The sequence below is a fragment of the Oenanthe melanoleuca genome, chromosome 9 (genome assembly GCF_029582105.1).
Source record: "Oenanthe melanoleuca isolate GR-GAL-2019-014 chromosome 9, OMel1.0, whole genome shotgun sequence".
NCBI classification, from domain to species: Eukaryota; Metazoa; Chordata; class Aves; order Passeriformes; family Muscicapidae; genus Oenanthe; species Oenanthe melanoleuca.
The window spans coordinates 13,574,327-13,588,788 of NC_079343.1; the positions used below are offsets into that span (position 1 = coordinate 13,574,327).

Genomic DNA, 14,462 nt, shown 5'->3' on the forward strand with positions numbered 1-14,462 from the left:
GAAAATCCATCTGAGAGGGAAAGGAATTCCCTTGTCCACAACACTTCCATGGGGAGAGGATGTGTGTGTGCCTGACCCCAGCAGCAACAGAGACTTGGGGAATCCACAGCTGGGCAGGAGGGCTGTGGAAAATCCCCTCCCCTGGATCTGTGGAACATCCTCAGGATCTGTGGAACATCCTTCTGAAGCTCCTGGTCCACGCTCATCTTTCCAGTATCTGTAACAAACCTGAAAGTGAAGGACAGGCAGAACAGTTTGTATGAAATGCCTTGAAACCTTTGCATCTTTTTGTTGAAAATTAGTAAAAAAAAAAAAAAAAAATTTAAACAAAATCTTTTTCAGAGAAAAAGCAACTTTGAGGGTGAGACCCAGCCAGGCACAGCCTGGGACATTTCCCTGTCCCTGTTGGTCTCAGATGTTCAGAGACAAGTGGCAGCTCCTGATTTCCAGAGGCTGCAGCATCACCCAGGGCAGGAATCCCCCAGATTTCCAAGGAAAATGGTCTCAGCTGCTGAGATGTGAGCAGTGTAGCCTCAGGTGACTCCTGGAGGTCACCAGAGGAGCTTGAGGTCCATGAGCCCCGTGAAACGATTCATTTCTGTGACTCAGAGCTCTGAAAACACAGGGAAACTTCAAAACTCAGCAATCCTTCCAGATCTGAGGAGAGGCAGGGACATGTCAGCTGTGTGTCCTGCAGGAATGGGGCATTGAGGATTGTCACCTGCCTTGTCCCCTGCAGGAATGGGGCATTGAGGATTGTCACCTGCCTTGTCCCCTGCAGGAATGGGGCATTCAGGGTTGTCACCTGCCTTGTTCCCTGCTGACCCCCAGTCCCTGATGGGGATCTCCCCATGAACAGACACCCCGAGCTCCTGCTGGGCTGGGAGCAGGAGCTGTGCTGCTGTCCCCCGGCTGCACAGGGGGCTCAGGGCTCACACAGAGCCAGGCTGAGCCCCCAGGGTCACTCCAGCACAGACCCCAAAAGGGCAGCAGTGCAGCTGCTCCTCCAGACCCAGGGGTTTCTCTCTGCTCTGCACCATCCCAGCAGTTGGATCTGGGGGAAAATCTCCTTCCATTCCCATGGCAACAAACACATTTTCCTGAACCCAACACAAACAGTTGTTACAGACTCAAACAGTGGTAACCAAGAAACAGAAAGAGACATTTTCTCTTTTCCTCCTCAGACATTCCCTTCCTGCCCTTGCAGAGCAGCTGAGAGGGGGCAGGGATGGGTGTTCCAACCCTGGAGCTCCATTCTGGGGGAGCCCAGGGGCTCCAGGTGAGCAGCACAGCAACACCTCTCACCTGCATTCTCCAGGCTTTGGTTCTACCTGAGCAGATTCCTGCTCTCCTTCCCCACACCAGCACAGCTCCAGGGATGTGTGAGAAGCTCCTGGTGTCACAGGGACACCAGCACAGCTCCATGACCATTAATTCCAACTGCATCCCCAGCAGGACACAAACACCCAAAGCCTTCCCAGATTTTCCTCCCAACAGCAGCAGCACATCCACACCCGTGTCCCCACTCAGGCACAAGGGTCAAAGCCGTGTAAGAAACCAAAGTTTAGTTTGCACACATTTGGCATCCAACAGGCAGTAAGGAAAAAAAAAAAAAAAAAGAGCTTTATATTTTATTTCTTGTAAAAATCTTTGAACACATGCAGACTAAAACCAGTGTAAGAAAGTCTCCACCATGTTTAAACAAATAACTATACTTAAATATAAGCGTCTGCAATTGACTGGTATAAAAATAAGGTACATTTTTGCTTTTTTACAGAAATCCTTTCTCCAGTTCTCAGCTCAACAATACACAACTCTAATACATACAGTGAACCTGATCGTTTGCCACCTCTGGGATACTGCCAAGGTATTATGTGCAAAAGTTGGTAACAGTTTCTTTCCCGAAAGAAAAAAAAACGAGTCTCCTACACCTTTTAGAAAACCGAGATGGGGCTCCAAGTCGCTGCAGCCCTGGCAGTGCCCTGCAGTCTGTGGGCTGTGCCAGGGCCCCACAGTCCGTGCTGGGCTCAGTGCCAGGGGTGGGAGCTGGCCCAGCACCACGGGCGGTGCTGGGGGCTGCAGCTGGCCCAGCCCAGCCCAACCCAGCAGTGCCCGGGGGCTCAGCGCTGGCCCAGCCCAGCCCCGCCCCGCAGGCCATGTTGAGCTCAGTGCTAGCACAGCAGTCCCCGGGGACTCAGTGCTAGCCCAGCCCATCCCAGCGGTCCCGAGGAGCTCAGTGCTAGCACTGAGCCCAGCCCCGCAGTCCCCGGGGCTCAGTGCCAGCCTAGCCCAGCCCCGCAGTCCCCGGGGGCTCAGTGCTAGCCGAGCCCATGCCAGCAGCCCCCAGGAGCTCAGTGCTAGCCGAGCCCATGCCAGCAGCCCCCAGGAGCTCAGTGCTAGCCCCGCAGTCCCCGGGGGCTCAGTGCCGGCCCAGCCCCGCCCCGCAGTCCCCGGGGGCTCAGTGCCGGCCCAGCCCCGCCCCGCAGCCCCGGCTCAGCGGCGGTGGCGGCCGTGGCCCGAGCGGCCGCTGCCGTGGTGTTTCCCTCCCTTGTGGGAGCGCTCGAAGGAGCGCGAGCGCTCGCGCCGCTCCCGGTGGTGGCCGCGCTCGTGCCGGTGCTTCTTGGCCGCCTCCGAGTGCTCCCGGGACTTGCTCTGCGACCGGGACCGCGACTTTTTCCTCTTGTGGCCGTGCCTGCCGGCGCCCTTGAGCTCCTCGCGGCCGTGCTTGGCCTTGGCGTGCGGCGAGCCGTGGTTGTGGTGGCGCCGCGGGCTCCCGCTGTGGCTGCGCGAGCGGCTGCGCGAGCGGGAGCTGTAGGTGCCCGACAGGCTGCGCCGGTTGTTGTAGCTGCACCAGAGAAACAGTTGCATCAGGGAAAGTGAACGGGAATTGGTGCTTATTGCTTCTAAGGTACTGGGAGAAATCAGCCTTTGTCCCTCAGGGAATGGCTTGGAATCATGGCAGGCTGGGGTCAGCAGTGGGGGATTTAAAGTGCTTCCAACCCCAACCACGCTTGTGTTTTAGTTGAGCTCATTTGAAAATAAACAGCTCCAACTAACAGCAGAATGCAGCATCTTTTGCCTTACTCTTTCAGTGACTCACTGAGATCTAAGCTGGTAGTCTCCAATTTAGCTGTGAGATTCTCAGAACACCCTGTCTAAAGCCTGCAGCTGTCACTGCACCCCCTGCTCCCACAGCAGAGGGGCAGAGCCCTGAGGAGCCAGGCCCTGCACACCTGGGACACCTCCCTCCCCTCCCAAGAGACACTGCTCTCACTTGTAACAGGATCCCTGTGCAGACCAACACCAGCCCAGCCTCCTGAGGTACAGACTGATTTTACAGCTGAACTCCTAAGAGCAGCTCCACACCCAGCACTGAGAACCCGACTGCAGCCAAGCCTGCCCATTTTGCTGGCCAGCACGCAGCAGTGCCCTGGCAGTGCCAGCCCTGCTGGAGCTCCAGAGCCCCCCAGCCCCCCGGCCCAGCCCCACTCACTGCCTGCGGGGCGAGTGGGAGCGCGAGCGGGACTTGCTGCGGGAGCGCGAGCGGCTGGGGCTGCGGCTGCTGCGGCTCCTCTTGCTCTCCTTCCTCAGCCTGCAGGGCACAAATCACACACTGACTGCTCAGCCACTGCCACAGCACCACAGCTCAAAGCACCTGCACTCCAGTGCTTCTGGATCAGCTGACTTGTACCTACCCGTTGTAAGGGCTCTTGGAGGTTTGCTGCCTCTCCTCTGGCTCTTTTTTAATGGTTTTGGTATTCACAGACACTGGAGATTTCTCCTCAGCTTTTACTTCTCTTGGGGAAGCTAAGACAGAAATTTCAATTCAAAATCAGTTCTTTATTCATCTTTTGTCATAACACATTGTACATCCTTCAGGCACCTTCACCAGGATTTGCACTAAATGTAGATGTGAAGTCTACATTTATTATTTCATCCCATCTCTCCATTATATTCACTCCTGAAATGGGATATCTGTGGGGAAACCCTCTGCTCATGAAGGAGGAACAGCCACATTCACCTGGGACCAAAAGGTACAAAACAGAAGCTGTCCTTGTGCCTCACAATACAGAACTTGTTACCTTGCCATTTATTTCCAATGCTGTAGAGAAAGGATTAAGCCTGCCCAGCCAAATTACAGATTTCATCTTCACAATAATGGCACAAATCTAACTGAGTAATAAATAATATTATCTAGTTAATACATCAGCCTGTCTCTACAGACAGCTGGTAGTCCAGAGATGGATTCACCTTTCATGGAAGGGCTGTTAAACCCAGCAGAGCTTTCAAATCTTCCAATCTTGGCTCCCTCCTGGCAGAAAACACTTCCCAGTTCTTTAAGAAATTCACACTGCCCAGCCCAGAGACCCCTGAACACTCGGGACTCTCCCGGAGTTTCTCCAGGAGAAACCATGAGATTCCAGACTGTTCCATTTAATTCCCTCAGGTGCCAAGGCAGTGCTGCTTTCATTATCTCATTCCCTTAAGGGTGCATATTATTAATAATAGATCACTCTCTTATCTGGAGAAACATGGAATAAAGAATCTCTTTTCTTTCTAATCTGGTTTCAAAGTTTTGAAACTGGTTATAAAATCTACATTAAAGAAAACAAAAAATGGTTTTCTGTCCAGAAAACACTTACATGGTTTGGATGCAGGGGAAAAGCCACCCAAAGTTGAGAGTGCTGGAGTTCCATCTGGATTTAAACCTTTTGCCTTCAGTTTTGCCTCCTGTAGTGCCATTTTCCTTTTTTCTACTTCTTTATCCAGAAATTCATAATTGGGCTGTGGAAGTAACAACCAGGTAAAGAAGCTGAACTAATGTAATCCATATTTCATCTAATTTCTGAAAAATACTGAGTAGGCTTTTAATGATGTGTGCAGTAATGCAACTTCCAGAATCTGTTCTCTCCTTAGAGAAGCCCTCTTCCATTTAGTACATCTGTACTGGCAGTCCCAAACTTCTCTGGACAACCATAACTCAGCTCCAGCTGCACTGAGCATCAAGCAGCAAACCCCAACATGTCAAACTCACCTTCTTTCTGGTGTAAAGCTTCAGAGTTGTTAAGCAGATCTCCTGAATCTCCTCCTCCGTGGTGCCAAAGAGCAGGAACCAGTGGGGACGGGTAGGCAGCGGGATCTGAAAACCAAACAGAGAGAAGCTTACTGGAGATGTGAGGTCAGCTTCTGCTGCAGTATTTCCATCCATGTCCCTGAAAGCAGAGCAGCAGCAGAGCTGGGGCAGGCAGCTCACCTGCAGGGCTCTGGCAGCCAGGTAGATGCAGGCACAGGCGATGGTCTCCGGCTGGAAGCGAACAAACACGTTGGTCCGCAGGCTGTCGTTCATGTAATTCCTGAAATAACACAGCAGCAAGGTTGGAACTGCAGCCTGCTGTCTTGTACAGGATAACAATACTGGAGACTCAATTGACTTTATTATTTTTTCTGTTGTTACAGTAAACATGTGATTTCTGTCAGGTTGTGCTGGATGTTTACATGTGCCACTAACAGTTTGCACCACTGCCACAGTTTTAAACCCCAAGGCAATAAAGTGTAACAATAAATCCAAATAGTGTGGAACTGCCACTTCCTAGGTTAAGTTACCCTGGGAAGTGTCCACTGAGTTACAATTTAACAAGTGCTTTGCATCTGTCCAGCTGATGGTCTTAAACACCAGTGGGTTTGTATTTAAAAATCAATTTAGAACTCCAGCTGACTGTTTTAAACAGCAGTGGGTTTGTATTTAAAAATCAATGCAGAACTCCAGCTGATTGTCTTAAACATCTATGCATTTGTATTTAAAAAAATCAATGTAAGAGGTTAAGAGCCATCAAGGTATATTTTCAACCTACCATTATCCAGAGGCTACGTGCAGCCTGGAGAGTTCACAGAACTCTGACTGCATTTCAATTCTGTGTGCTTTGAGTCACTTTAATTTCACCCAGGGAGGTGCACCCCATTAACCCCCCGAGTGCTGGAACTGATCTGTGAGGCAGAACTGGGCCCCCAATCTCCTGCTGCTGCACAGGGCTGGCACTGCCCATGACACATGCCCAGAGATGCAGTGAACAGCAGAGCTCCATGATTTCCAAATTCCCAATGTGGGAGAGAGAAGAGCAGTCAGTCAGTGAGGACTCTACACCCCCATGCCCAGCCTGGCTAAGTGAACATGCTGCATGCACTGTCCTCTGTCTAACTCCAGTTTCAATGTTCAATAACTCAAGAAAGGCTGGCAGAACTGTCCCCCACGTGTCCTTTAACATACAGCAGGTAGGCAACAAAGACATCAGAAACAGTTGGAACAGTTACTTCTAGAACCAAATATACAAATCCTGGCGCCAGGACAGAACTAGGAGGTGCTGCCCGCTGGCTTTGGGTGACGGCAGTGAACTCGCTGAGGCTTGCACTGGCTTGGCTGGAGAGAAGGGCAGCCAAAGCAGCCATCCCCAGGTCATGGGCTGAGGTGCAGAGGGCAGAGCTCTATGACTTACCAGCAGGGACTACCCTTCAATCAAAGAGTAGAAAAAAGAACAAAGTTAAATTGAGTTCTCCATCGCTATGCTGGAATCAAGCCATGAAAATAGTAAGCAGAAACAAGCACCACGAGATTGTCCAAATGTATTGGGGTGGTAACTTACATCTCATTGCTTTGCATAGGGATCAGCAGGCTTGTTATTTCTGCTACTATTTTCCTGGCTAGGAAAAAAATGGAAAATAGCAACTTACCAGGCAGTCTGTACCAGGGTTTGATTACGTTCACATTCTAGGACTTGTAAATACATAACAATGATCTGAGGAATAAGGAGGAGGGGACAAAGAAAAAAAAAAAGATTCAGTTTCAATATATAAAGCAAGAGTAAGGAAGTAAATATATGCATATGTAAAACCAAAATCAAGTAGTATGCCCAACAGTGGGGGCTCCTTCTCTCTAAGCACACACCCAAAGCTCTCCTGTCACCCCATCACATTCAGACAATTCTTTATTTCACTACTTTTCCACTATATTCAAACCAGCCACCTTCACCCTTATCCAGGGAAGTGAATTTTATCACAGTCAATGGAGACGTTTGCCCAAGTACTCTGGCAAAAACATTAATAACTACAGAGGAGTAAAGAGAAGAATTCAGGCCATTCTGACACCTGTGTTTCTTGTTCCACAGCTCCCAGTGATGCCACCAAGGTAGGGTAAGAATTATAATTACATTATCATTGAGAACTCACCTTATGAGGATGCTTGACATGAACACAAAATCCCAACTCCTTCAGTACCCTCCTTTCTGCTTTGATTACTTGATTTTTGGTGTTTATGTAGTTCTGATCAAGTATCAGGGGGCTTGGAGTCCTATAGTTTGCAAGAAATAAAATCAAAACTGTTTTGCATATCCAAAAACAATGGCAACTCTGTTTTCCCTTCCAACCAACTAATGGCAACAGAAACCGGTTTTCAACTCCTGCAAGCAAGTTTAAGCATTAATCTTGTGCTGTCCAAGTTTAGATAAACTAGTTTAGTTGCTGCTTTTGGCTAGCTACTGATTAGATGGCTGAGATAAAAAAAAATAACCTTCTGCTCCTGTGTGTGCCAACTGCACTGCTCCAGCTGCTGGAAGGAGTTGGCTTGATGGGGACACTCCCAAGAACTTCTCCCTGTGGCAGAGGTGGCAGAAGGAATCCTTTGCCAGGCAGGATTTCAAAGCAGAAGTTCAATCAGAACAGGGTTCTCTCACTGGTATAAAGTAGCAACTCATGCTCTAGAAATTACAGTTTCACCCTTCAGAGAAGCCAGCCCTGCCCTGAGCTGTGTGAGAAGCTGAGTGAAGCACAGGATGAACCTGGATCTGCCTGGGACTCTGGGCTGCTCCCCTCTGCAGTGGTACCAGGGATGATCCTGCTGCTGTGTCTGCATTTAAAACAACAGCTCATTTCAGAGTTTCCAACTCCAGCACTGTCAATCCTAATTCCTTCCAAATCCAACCCCTGAACTGTCCAGAACATGTAAAATCACAATAACCTTCTGTACACTTCATGCACAAGTGTCACACTCCATTGCATGTTCTTTGCTTAGACTTGACCTTTCAACATTCCACATGGGATATTTTAATCCACTTCCTCCTGAAGACAGACCAGCTTTTTCCCTGTAATATGCCTCACACATTCCATGTGCTTTCCAAAGCAGAATCATGTTTTTGCAGCTTGTTATGCTCTAACAAACCATGGTCTGTGTGCACGATACACACCCCAAGCACTGGTGACAAATTTATTTTATGTTACCTTTAAAAGAAAAAAAAAAAGTAATGCAAAGTGGATTCAAAATACAGCTTTTGTTGTATCAGACAAAGTATTTCACTGCCAACTTGCAAATTCCACGAGTAGATATCACTTCTCTTCCCTGATAGGTCACAGAACACAAAAACCACTCAAAAAACCAAGGCTCCACCCCAGGAAGAAAAGGTGCATTTTATGACCAGGCTGCAATAATTCAGTTTGTGCCAGGACCTCTGCAGTCACCTGGACAGGCACTGATGGCCATGGGCAATGCACACAACAAACTTCTCTAATAAAAGCATCTTGTTGTACCATGCAGCTGAAGCATGAGCTGTCCCTGCCCTTCCAAGGGGCTGAGATGCAGTTCCCAGCTCTGAATTTACAACTGCAGCTCCCTGTTGCCAGGATGGACCTGAATTCAAGCACTGATTTATTCTATAAAGTGCCAGCTTTGCCATGTTCCAGCAGAGTAAATTCTCCAGTTAAGTGTTACTCTCACTCATCAGGGCAAGTTTACATCATCTTTCATTTCAGCTCCTTTAAATAAACCCAAAATAGGGAGACTTTTTTCTTTTGTTTATAGTTGGCTGTTTTTCTTTTCTCTCCATAAATTAACTGAAAAATAAAAGCTTTTCAAGCCTCTTTGATTGAGGAGCTGGTTTTGTCTGAACACTTCAGCACTAGAGACAGGCTGCACACAGTGCTCTGGAGTGGCACAGTGGAACAACCAAGCTGAGTTCTTCCCATCAGTGAAGCTGATTCACTTCCAGTTCATTGCCACCAATTTTACTGGTGCTGATACCATTTCCTCCAGCACTGCTGAATTTCCTCTGGAGATCACTGGCATTAACAGGATCTGCAGAGCAGCACCCAGAGCCAGTTCAGGTGTCCAGGCTGTTTGTCAGCAGGAAGTTTCACCACACGTGGGAGATCCTGGGTTAAACACTCAGCACAGCCATCATTTTCCAGTCTATTAAACAATCCCCAGTGGGACTGCTCAGGGTCATCCTTCCACGTGTCCCTGCATTCCCTGAGAGCTCTGGGAGGAAGTTAAGGTGCTCCAAGTGCAGCAGGACAGATGGGAGCCTTTAGTCCATTTTAAGTTTTCACTGTCCTTGCACAGGGCCACGGGATCAGCACCAACAGCTCACACTGGGCCCGTGTTCCACAGCACAGGGATGTAAAACCCAACATGCCCAGTGTGCTTGGCTTTACTCTGCTGTCCCACATTCCTTTGGTCACAAGTCCTACAGCCCTAAGGAAGCCATGAAAACCACCAGTTTATCCAGACAAATACAGCCTTTTATCCACTCATGGAAAAATAAAAATCTGCAGGAGACTTAAGTGTTTTACTGCACCTTAGAACTGGCATGAGTCAGGCTCTCCACTGCATGGATTTACCCATTTAATACTTTTGCCATAAACTCTGCTATGTCGGTAAAGAATTATTTGCAAGTTAGAAACTTCTGAGATTCCCCTTTGAAAAACTGTATTTTCTACTAAGAAAAAAGAGGAACCTTGCCAGAGCATTTTCTGCACTGAATTCTCAGTCCAAGAAATATCTTAGGGCCAAGTAACAAACCAGAGAAAAAGAATTGATAAGCTTATATATGAAATATAAGCTTCAAAATCTGTACAGCCAAGGAGTGTTGCAAGTTCCTATTTGGAATCTGTTCCTACAGACCAGCACTAGAGCTCCAGGCAAGACTTCATCTTTAAGAACAGAGCACTAAGTGGCCCCTCTGGGTAGTCAATCCAACATTTCAGATGCAAAACTTTGTGATTTAGATTGTGTAACAACCCAGAAGATTAACACACACTGCAATGTGTTTGTAACAATAAATAAATTACAAATACCTTTTTTAAAAATCGCTCTGACAAATGAGACCTAAGTTCTCCACACAGCTGCAGCTTCATTTGGTGTAATATTAAACTTTGATGTCTTTGGCATGACTAACACTTGGAGGAGCAGTGCCCTGCGTGGAGTTTTGTTCCTAATGAGCAAAGCACTTGTGACAGGAACAGCAGAGCACCAGCACCTCATTTCAAGGAGCAGAGATCTGTTATGCTGGGCAGTGTAAGAACACCAGTTCTCTGTTTGTCTCCAGGATCACAAGCACAAGCAGCACAGGCTTGCAGGCAGTCTGAAGGCACTAAGGATGTGTGTCATTAATGCAGCCCCACTGCAGGGCCCCTGAGTGAGGAACAGCTGACTGAACACCTCAAAGCACCAGGTGAGATTACAGCACCACACAAATCACATTTCCAGTCTCAGGACCTTCTGCAGCTTTCAGGCACAGTTAAAATAAATAAAATCAACTTCAAACTACATTCTACAAGTTAAACAACAGTTGCACTTGGCTCAGAACAGAGAGGTTTTGGCACACAGTTATTTAAAAAGCAGTTTTTCCATAGTACGAGCTTTTCTCCATGCACACAAACATTTTTACATGCAGTTCTACATCACATATGCTCGTCAAAGATCCCAAAGAAAATATGCTTGTCCAAAACACTTATTTAGCTTTTTCTTACTTCTCAGCATTAGAAATACCACCTCAGTTGACTACATGTCTCATAAAAAGAAAATTCCAATGCAATTCCCAGTTCTGCAAACAGATACATAGAAGGGACTGCTTACATCATAATTGATAAAAAAGTACAAATTCAAGACTTCTGTACCCTTGTTTTACTGTCAATTCAAACTGCAATTATACAGAGCCAGAAAGTGGAACTAAGAACCCAAAACTGGTTAAGAAAGAAAGCAAAGCCTACCCAAACTACCCCAAATTGGTGTGCAGGTTAAGAGCTTCAGTTAACAGAAACGCTAGACTAAAAAAGAAAGTACAGCAGCCTGTTTCAGTTCTGGGTTGTGTGTGAGAGACTAACTACAGCCTAAGTGTTAGCTTCAGTAAAAAATAAAAATTAAAAAAAAAAAAAAAAAAGTCAAGCTAGTATTCTAAAAACCTGGACAGCAAAGAAAAAAGCTTATAACAAGATACAGGAGTTCTTCCAAATGGTTCACCAGCGGCCAACCTGTTAGTCCCCCGATTCCAGTGACCTATGCTCAGAGCACTGGCTTCTCCTTGGGGATTTTCGATACTTCACTCACTGTTGCCATGACGACAGCTTCATCTTTATGTACCACTCCACATCACCCAGGCTTTGGTAAATGTAGCTGGTCGCTGTATAGTCGGTTGCAAGGGAAAAAAGAGTTGAAGTTAATAACGTGTACAGGTGATGGAATTGTCAGCTTGTAAAAAGTACAGAAAAACGTTTACATCCTGCTTGCTAAAAAAAAAAAAGGGGAGTGGGGGGAGTGTGCAAGTCTGAATGTCAGACTGCAGCATTTTTAAGGTTAATTTCATGCAGATTCACTCAGAATCGCAGAGCAACAATACCCATTTCTCCCGAAAATAATGGGTAGCAGTGCACGATTTCTCTGGACATGATGCACTTTAGGCACCACGTAACATGCACAAGTTGGGAATTGGAACGGGCTAGCTGGAAAGATTTAAATTCACAGGTTAAGTTCAGTTTCTCTGGTCCTTCACACAGCACAAAGAAACAACTAATTTGTATTCTCGTTGCAAAGAGAAGCAAGGCATATGATTAATTAACCTTTGCTGCCTGGACAGAGGCCAGAACGTTACTAATCACTGAGCCTGCTCCAGTAATTCAAATAACCAGACTCTCTTAATAACTGTAAGACAATTCCACTGAATTCACACCTGGCACAACTTCACACAGCTCTCAGGCCCATCAGGGAGAACAGCCTTAAACGCCAGACAGAACAAAGCTAAATTCCAAAGTGTAACACCAACTCTTCCTTCTTGGATCTAGAACTAACCAGGACAACACCATCAGGAGGCAGTAAAAGCCAAACCTGTGGCTTCCACAGAAGCATAACCAGGATAAAAACACCAACGAACAGCTGGCTACCCTAAGGGATTTCTACTCTGTTTCTCAGAAAAGCTTGCACAACACGAGTTCAAATTCCTGCCGTCATCAGGTGACACAGGCAGGAAAATAAAGTGTGAATTTAACACTGTAGCTGAAAACAAAATCCTTTTGTAACTACAGAGTACCTGAAACTTTAAGCAATCAGGCACCTCTTACACTCCAATCCCAGACTGAGACAGTGCTGCCGGACAGAATTAAGGACTTTGTATTTAACAACAACCTACAGAATTTTCATTCAACCAGAGAACTTTTTCCATTCAACCACGCCTTATTCCTTTCAATGCATCGTTAATCTGCTTTAGCACGTGAAAAACGATGCTTTACACATGAAAAACGATGCTTGCTACGTGAACAACGATGCTTTACACACAAAGAGGAGCGCTAAGCACTCAGAACTGGGCAGCTCTACCCCACCTGCACTCGGCCAGGTGAGCCCCCACTCCACCTGCGCAGGCACACGGCACCAGAACAACGCAGATCTCACTTTCTGCACCTAAAAATGCCTTCAGCCTCCCAGACTCGATTACACGTTCCTCACCACTACAGCTGAAACACTGCAGACCAAACCCGACCTTTTCTCAGGTATTTTCTAAAATGACTTTTTCCTGAAGGCAACGCGGACAACACTGAAAGTTCAGCTTCTTCTTAACAGGTACCTTCTTAACACCACAATTACACTTGGGCAGGCACAGATAAACGAGGAAAAAAGCATCAAGACTACTGGGTATGGTTACAAATCTGAAGAATACACAGCAACTTACTCACACCTAAGACTACCTTACAATCCAAAAAATCAACAAACAGACCTGAAACTACAACCACAGTCCTACAACTAGAATCAATACTCGCCAATCATAACTCGTACCTAAACCAACAAGGAAAACGGGACTACCAAGTGAACAAAAGCAGCAGCAGCCGAGATTGCACTGTACTGCCTACACAGCAGCCAACGGGCACTCCCTTCTCAATTTTAGGTCGTTGAACTTAGCCTGGAAAAATACTGTGAATTGAGAACTGCAGCGTACATTAGTGGTAACAGGTGCTTATGCTCATAACGAAGCTGATCTTACCTTTTAGCTCTTAACTGCCGCAAGTGATGGAACACGTTGATCACGTCCCTTATCCGACGAGGCGCCTCTTCGATTTTGGACGCGAGATTGATGCAGGCCATAGCAACAATCTGAAAAGAAGCCCCGTTGCCGTTAAGCAAACAATTCTCAGCCCAGCTAAAACGAGAGTTACGTAACTAAGAGGCAAATCCGCCAGGCTCGAAGCGAGCGGCCCGCGTGGCCGCCCCGGCCGCCCTCTCCCGGTGCCCCCGGGCCGCGCTCACCTCGAAGCTGTGCTTGACGAAGGACTTGGAGTAGAAGAAGCGATGGAACAGCACCTGCCCCGTCGCCATGGCCACCTGTGAGGGCAGAGCAGGAGGAGGGAGAAGGAGCCGAGTCAGTGCCCGGGCCCAGCCGCCGCCATTTTGTGTGAGGCACCGCCGCCCCCCCCGCGCCGCCTCACGCCCTTCCCGCCGCCACAATGGCGGCGCCCGCCCTTCCCTTCCTCCCCTGCCCCTGGAAGCCCCGGCCATGGCGCACCTGCGGCAGCCGCAGCAGGATGCCGGCCGCCTGGATGAGCTCGCAGCCCAGGATGCGCAGGTCGGTCTCGCACTGCAGGTCCAGCCCGTCCTGCATGGACGGGGTAGGCGAGAGCCGCTCCTCGGGGATCAGCGAGTGGTCGATGGTCAGGGACACCTCGGAGTAGAGCCGGTCGCCGATGAGGATGCCCGGGGCGGCGGGGGGCGGCGCGGCGGGGGCTGCGGGCGCGGCGGGGCCCGGGTGCGCGGCGGCCATGGCGGCGGAGCGGGCGCTGGGTCCGTCCGGCTCCGCTCCCGGCAGCGGCCGCGCGCTGACTGCGCGGCCCCGCGCGTGACGCACGCGCCAGCGCCGCGCGCGCGCGCGGGGGGCGGCGGGAAAAAAGAGTCCGCGGGACACGCCCCGGGAGCGGGAACGGGGAATTGGAACCGGGAATGGGGAATTGGAACAGGAATGGGAACTGGGACCGGCTTAAAACCAGTGCAGAGTAACGGAGTGTGCTGGATAAAGCGCGGTTTAACCCCGCAGTAGTTGGGGTTAGGAAGGATCTTGCAGGGTCACTCCAGTTCAACCTTGTCTATGGGCGGAGATACTGTGCAGAATAAATTTATAAAATACAGAAATATCCCATTGGATCCTGGATCCAAGCCCTGT

General features: G+C 48.6%; 1 protein-coding gene across 1 annotated transcript; it reads right to left on the reverse strand.

Annotated features, from left to right (window-relative positions):
* Positions 1–2,452: 2,452 nt before the first annotated feature.
* CCNL1 (cyclin L1) lies at positions 2,453–14,131 on the reverse strand. Its single transcript, XM_056498441.1, has 11 exons — positions 13,812–14,131; positions 13,556–13,630; positions 13,293–13,402; positions 7,222–7,342; positions 6,727–6,791; positions 5,255–5,354; positions 5,036–5,140; positions 4,644–4,785; positions 3,696–3,807; positions 3,494–3,592; positions 2,453–2,845 (listed from the first exon to the last, which is right to left on the reverse strand). Exons 1-11 carry the CDS (start codon positions 14,064–14,066, stop codon positions 2,494–2,496), a joined length of 1,536 nt encoding a protein of 511 aa, XP_056354416.1. The 5' UTR covers positions 14,067–14,131; the 3' UTR covers positions 2,453–2,493.
* Between the last annotated feature and the right edge of the window lie 331 nt (positions 14,132–14,462).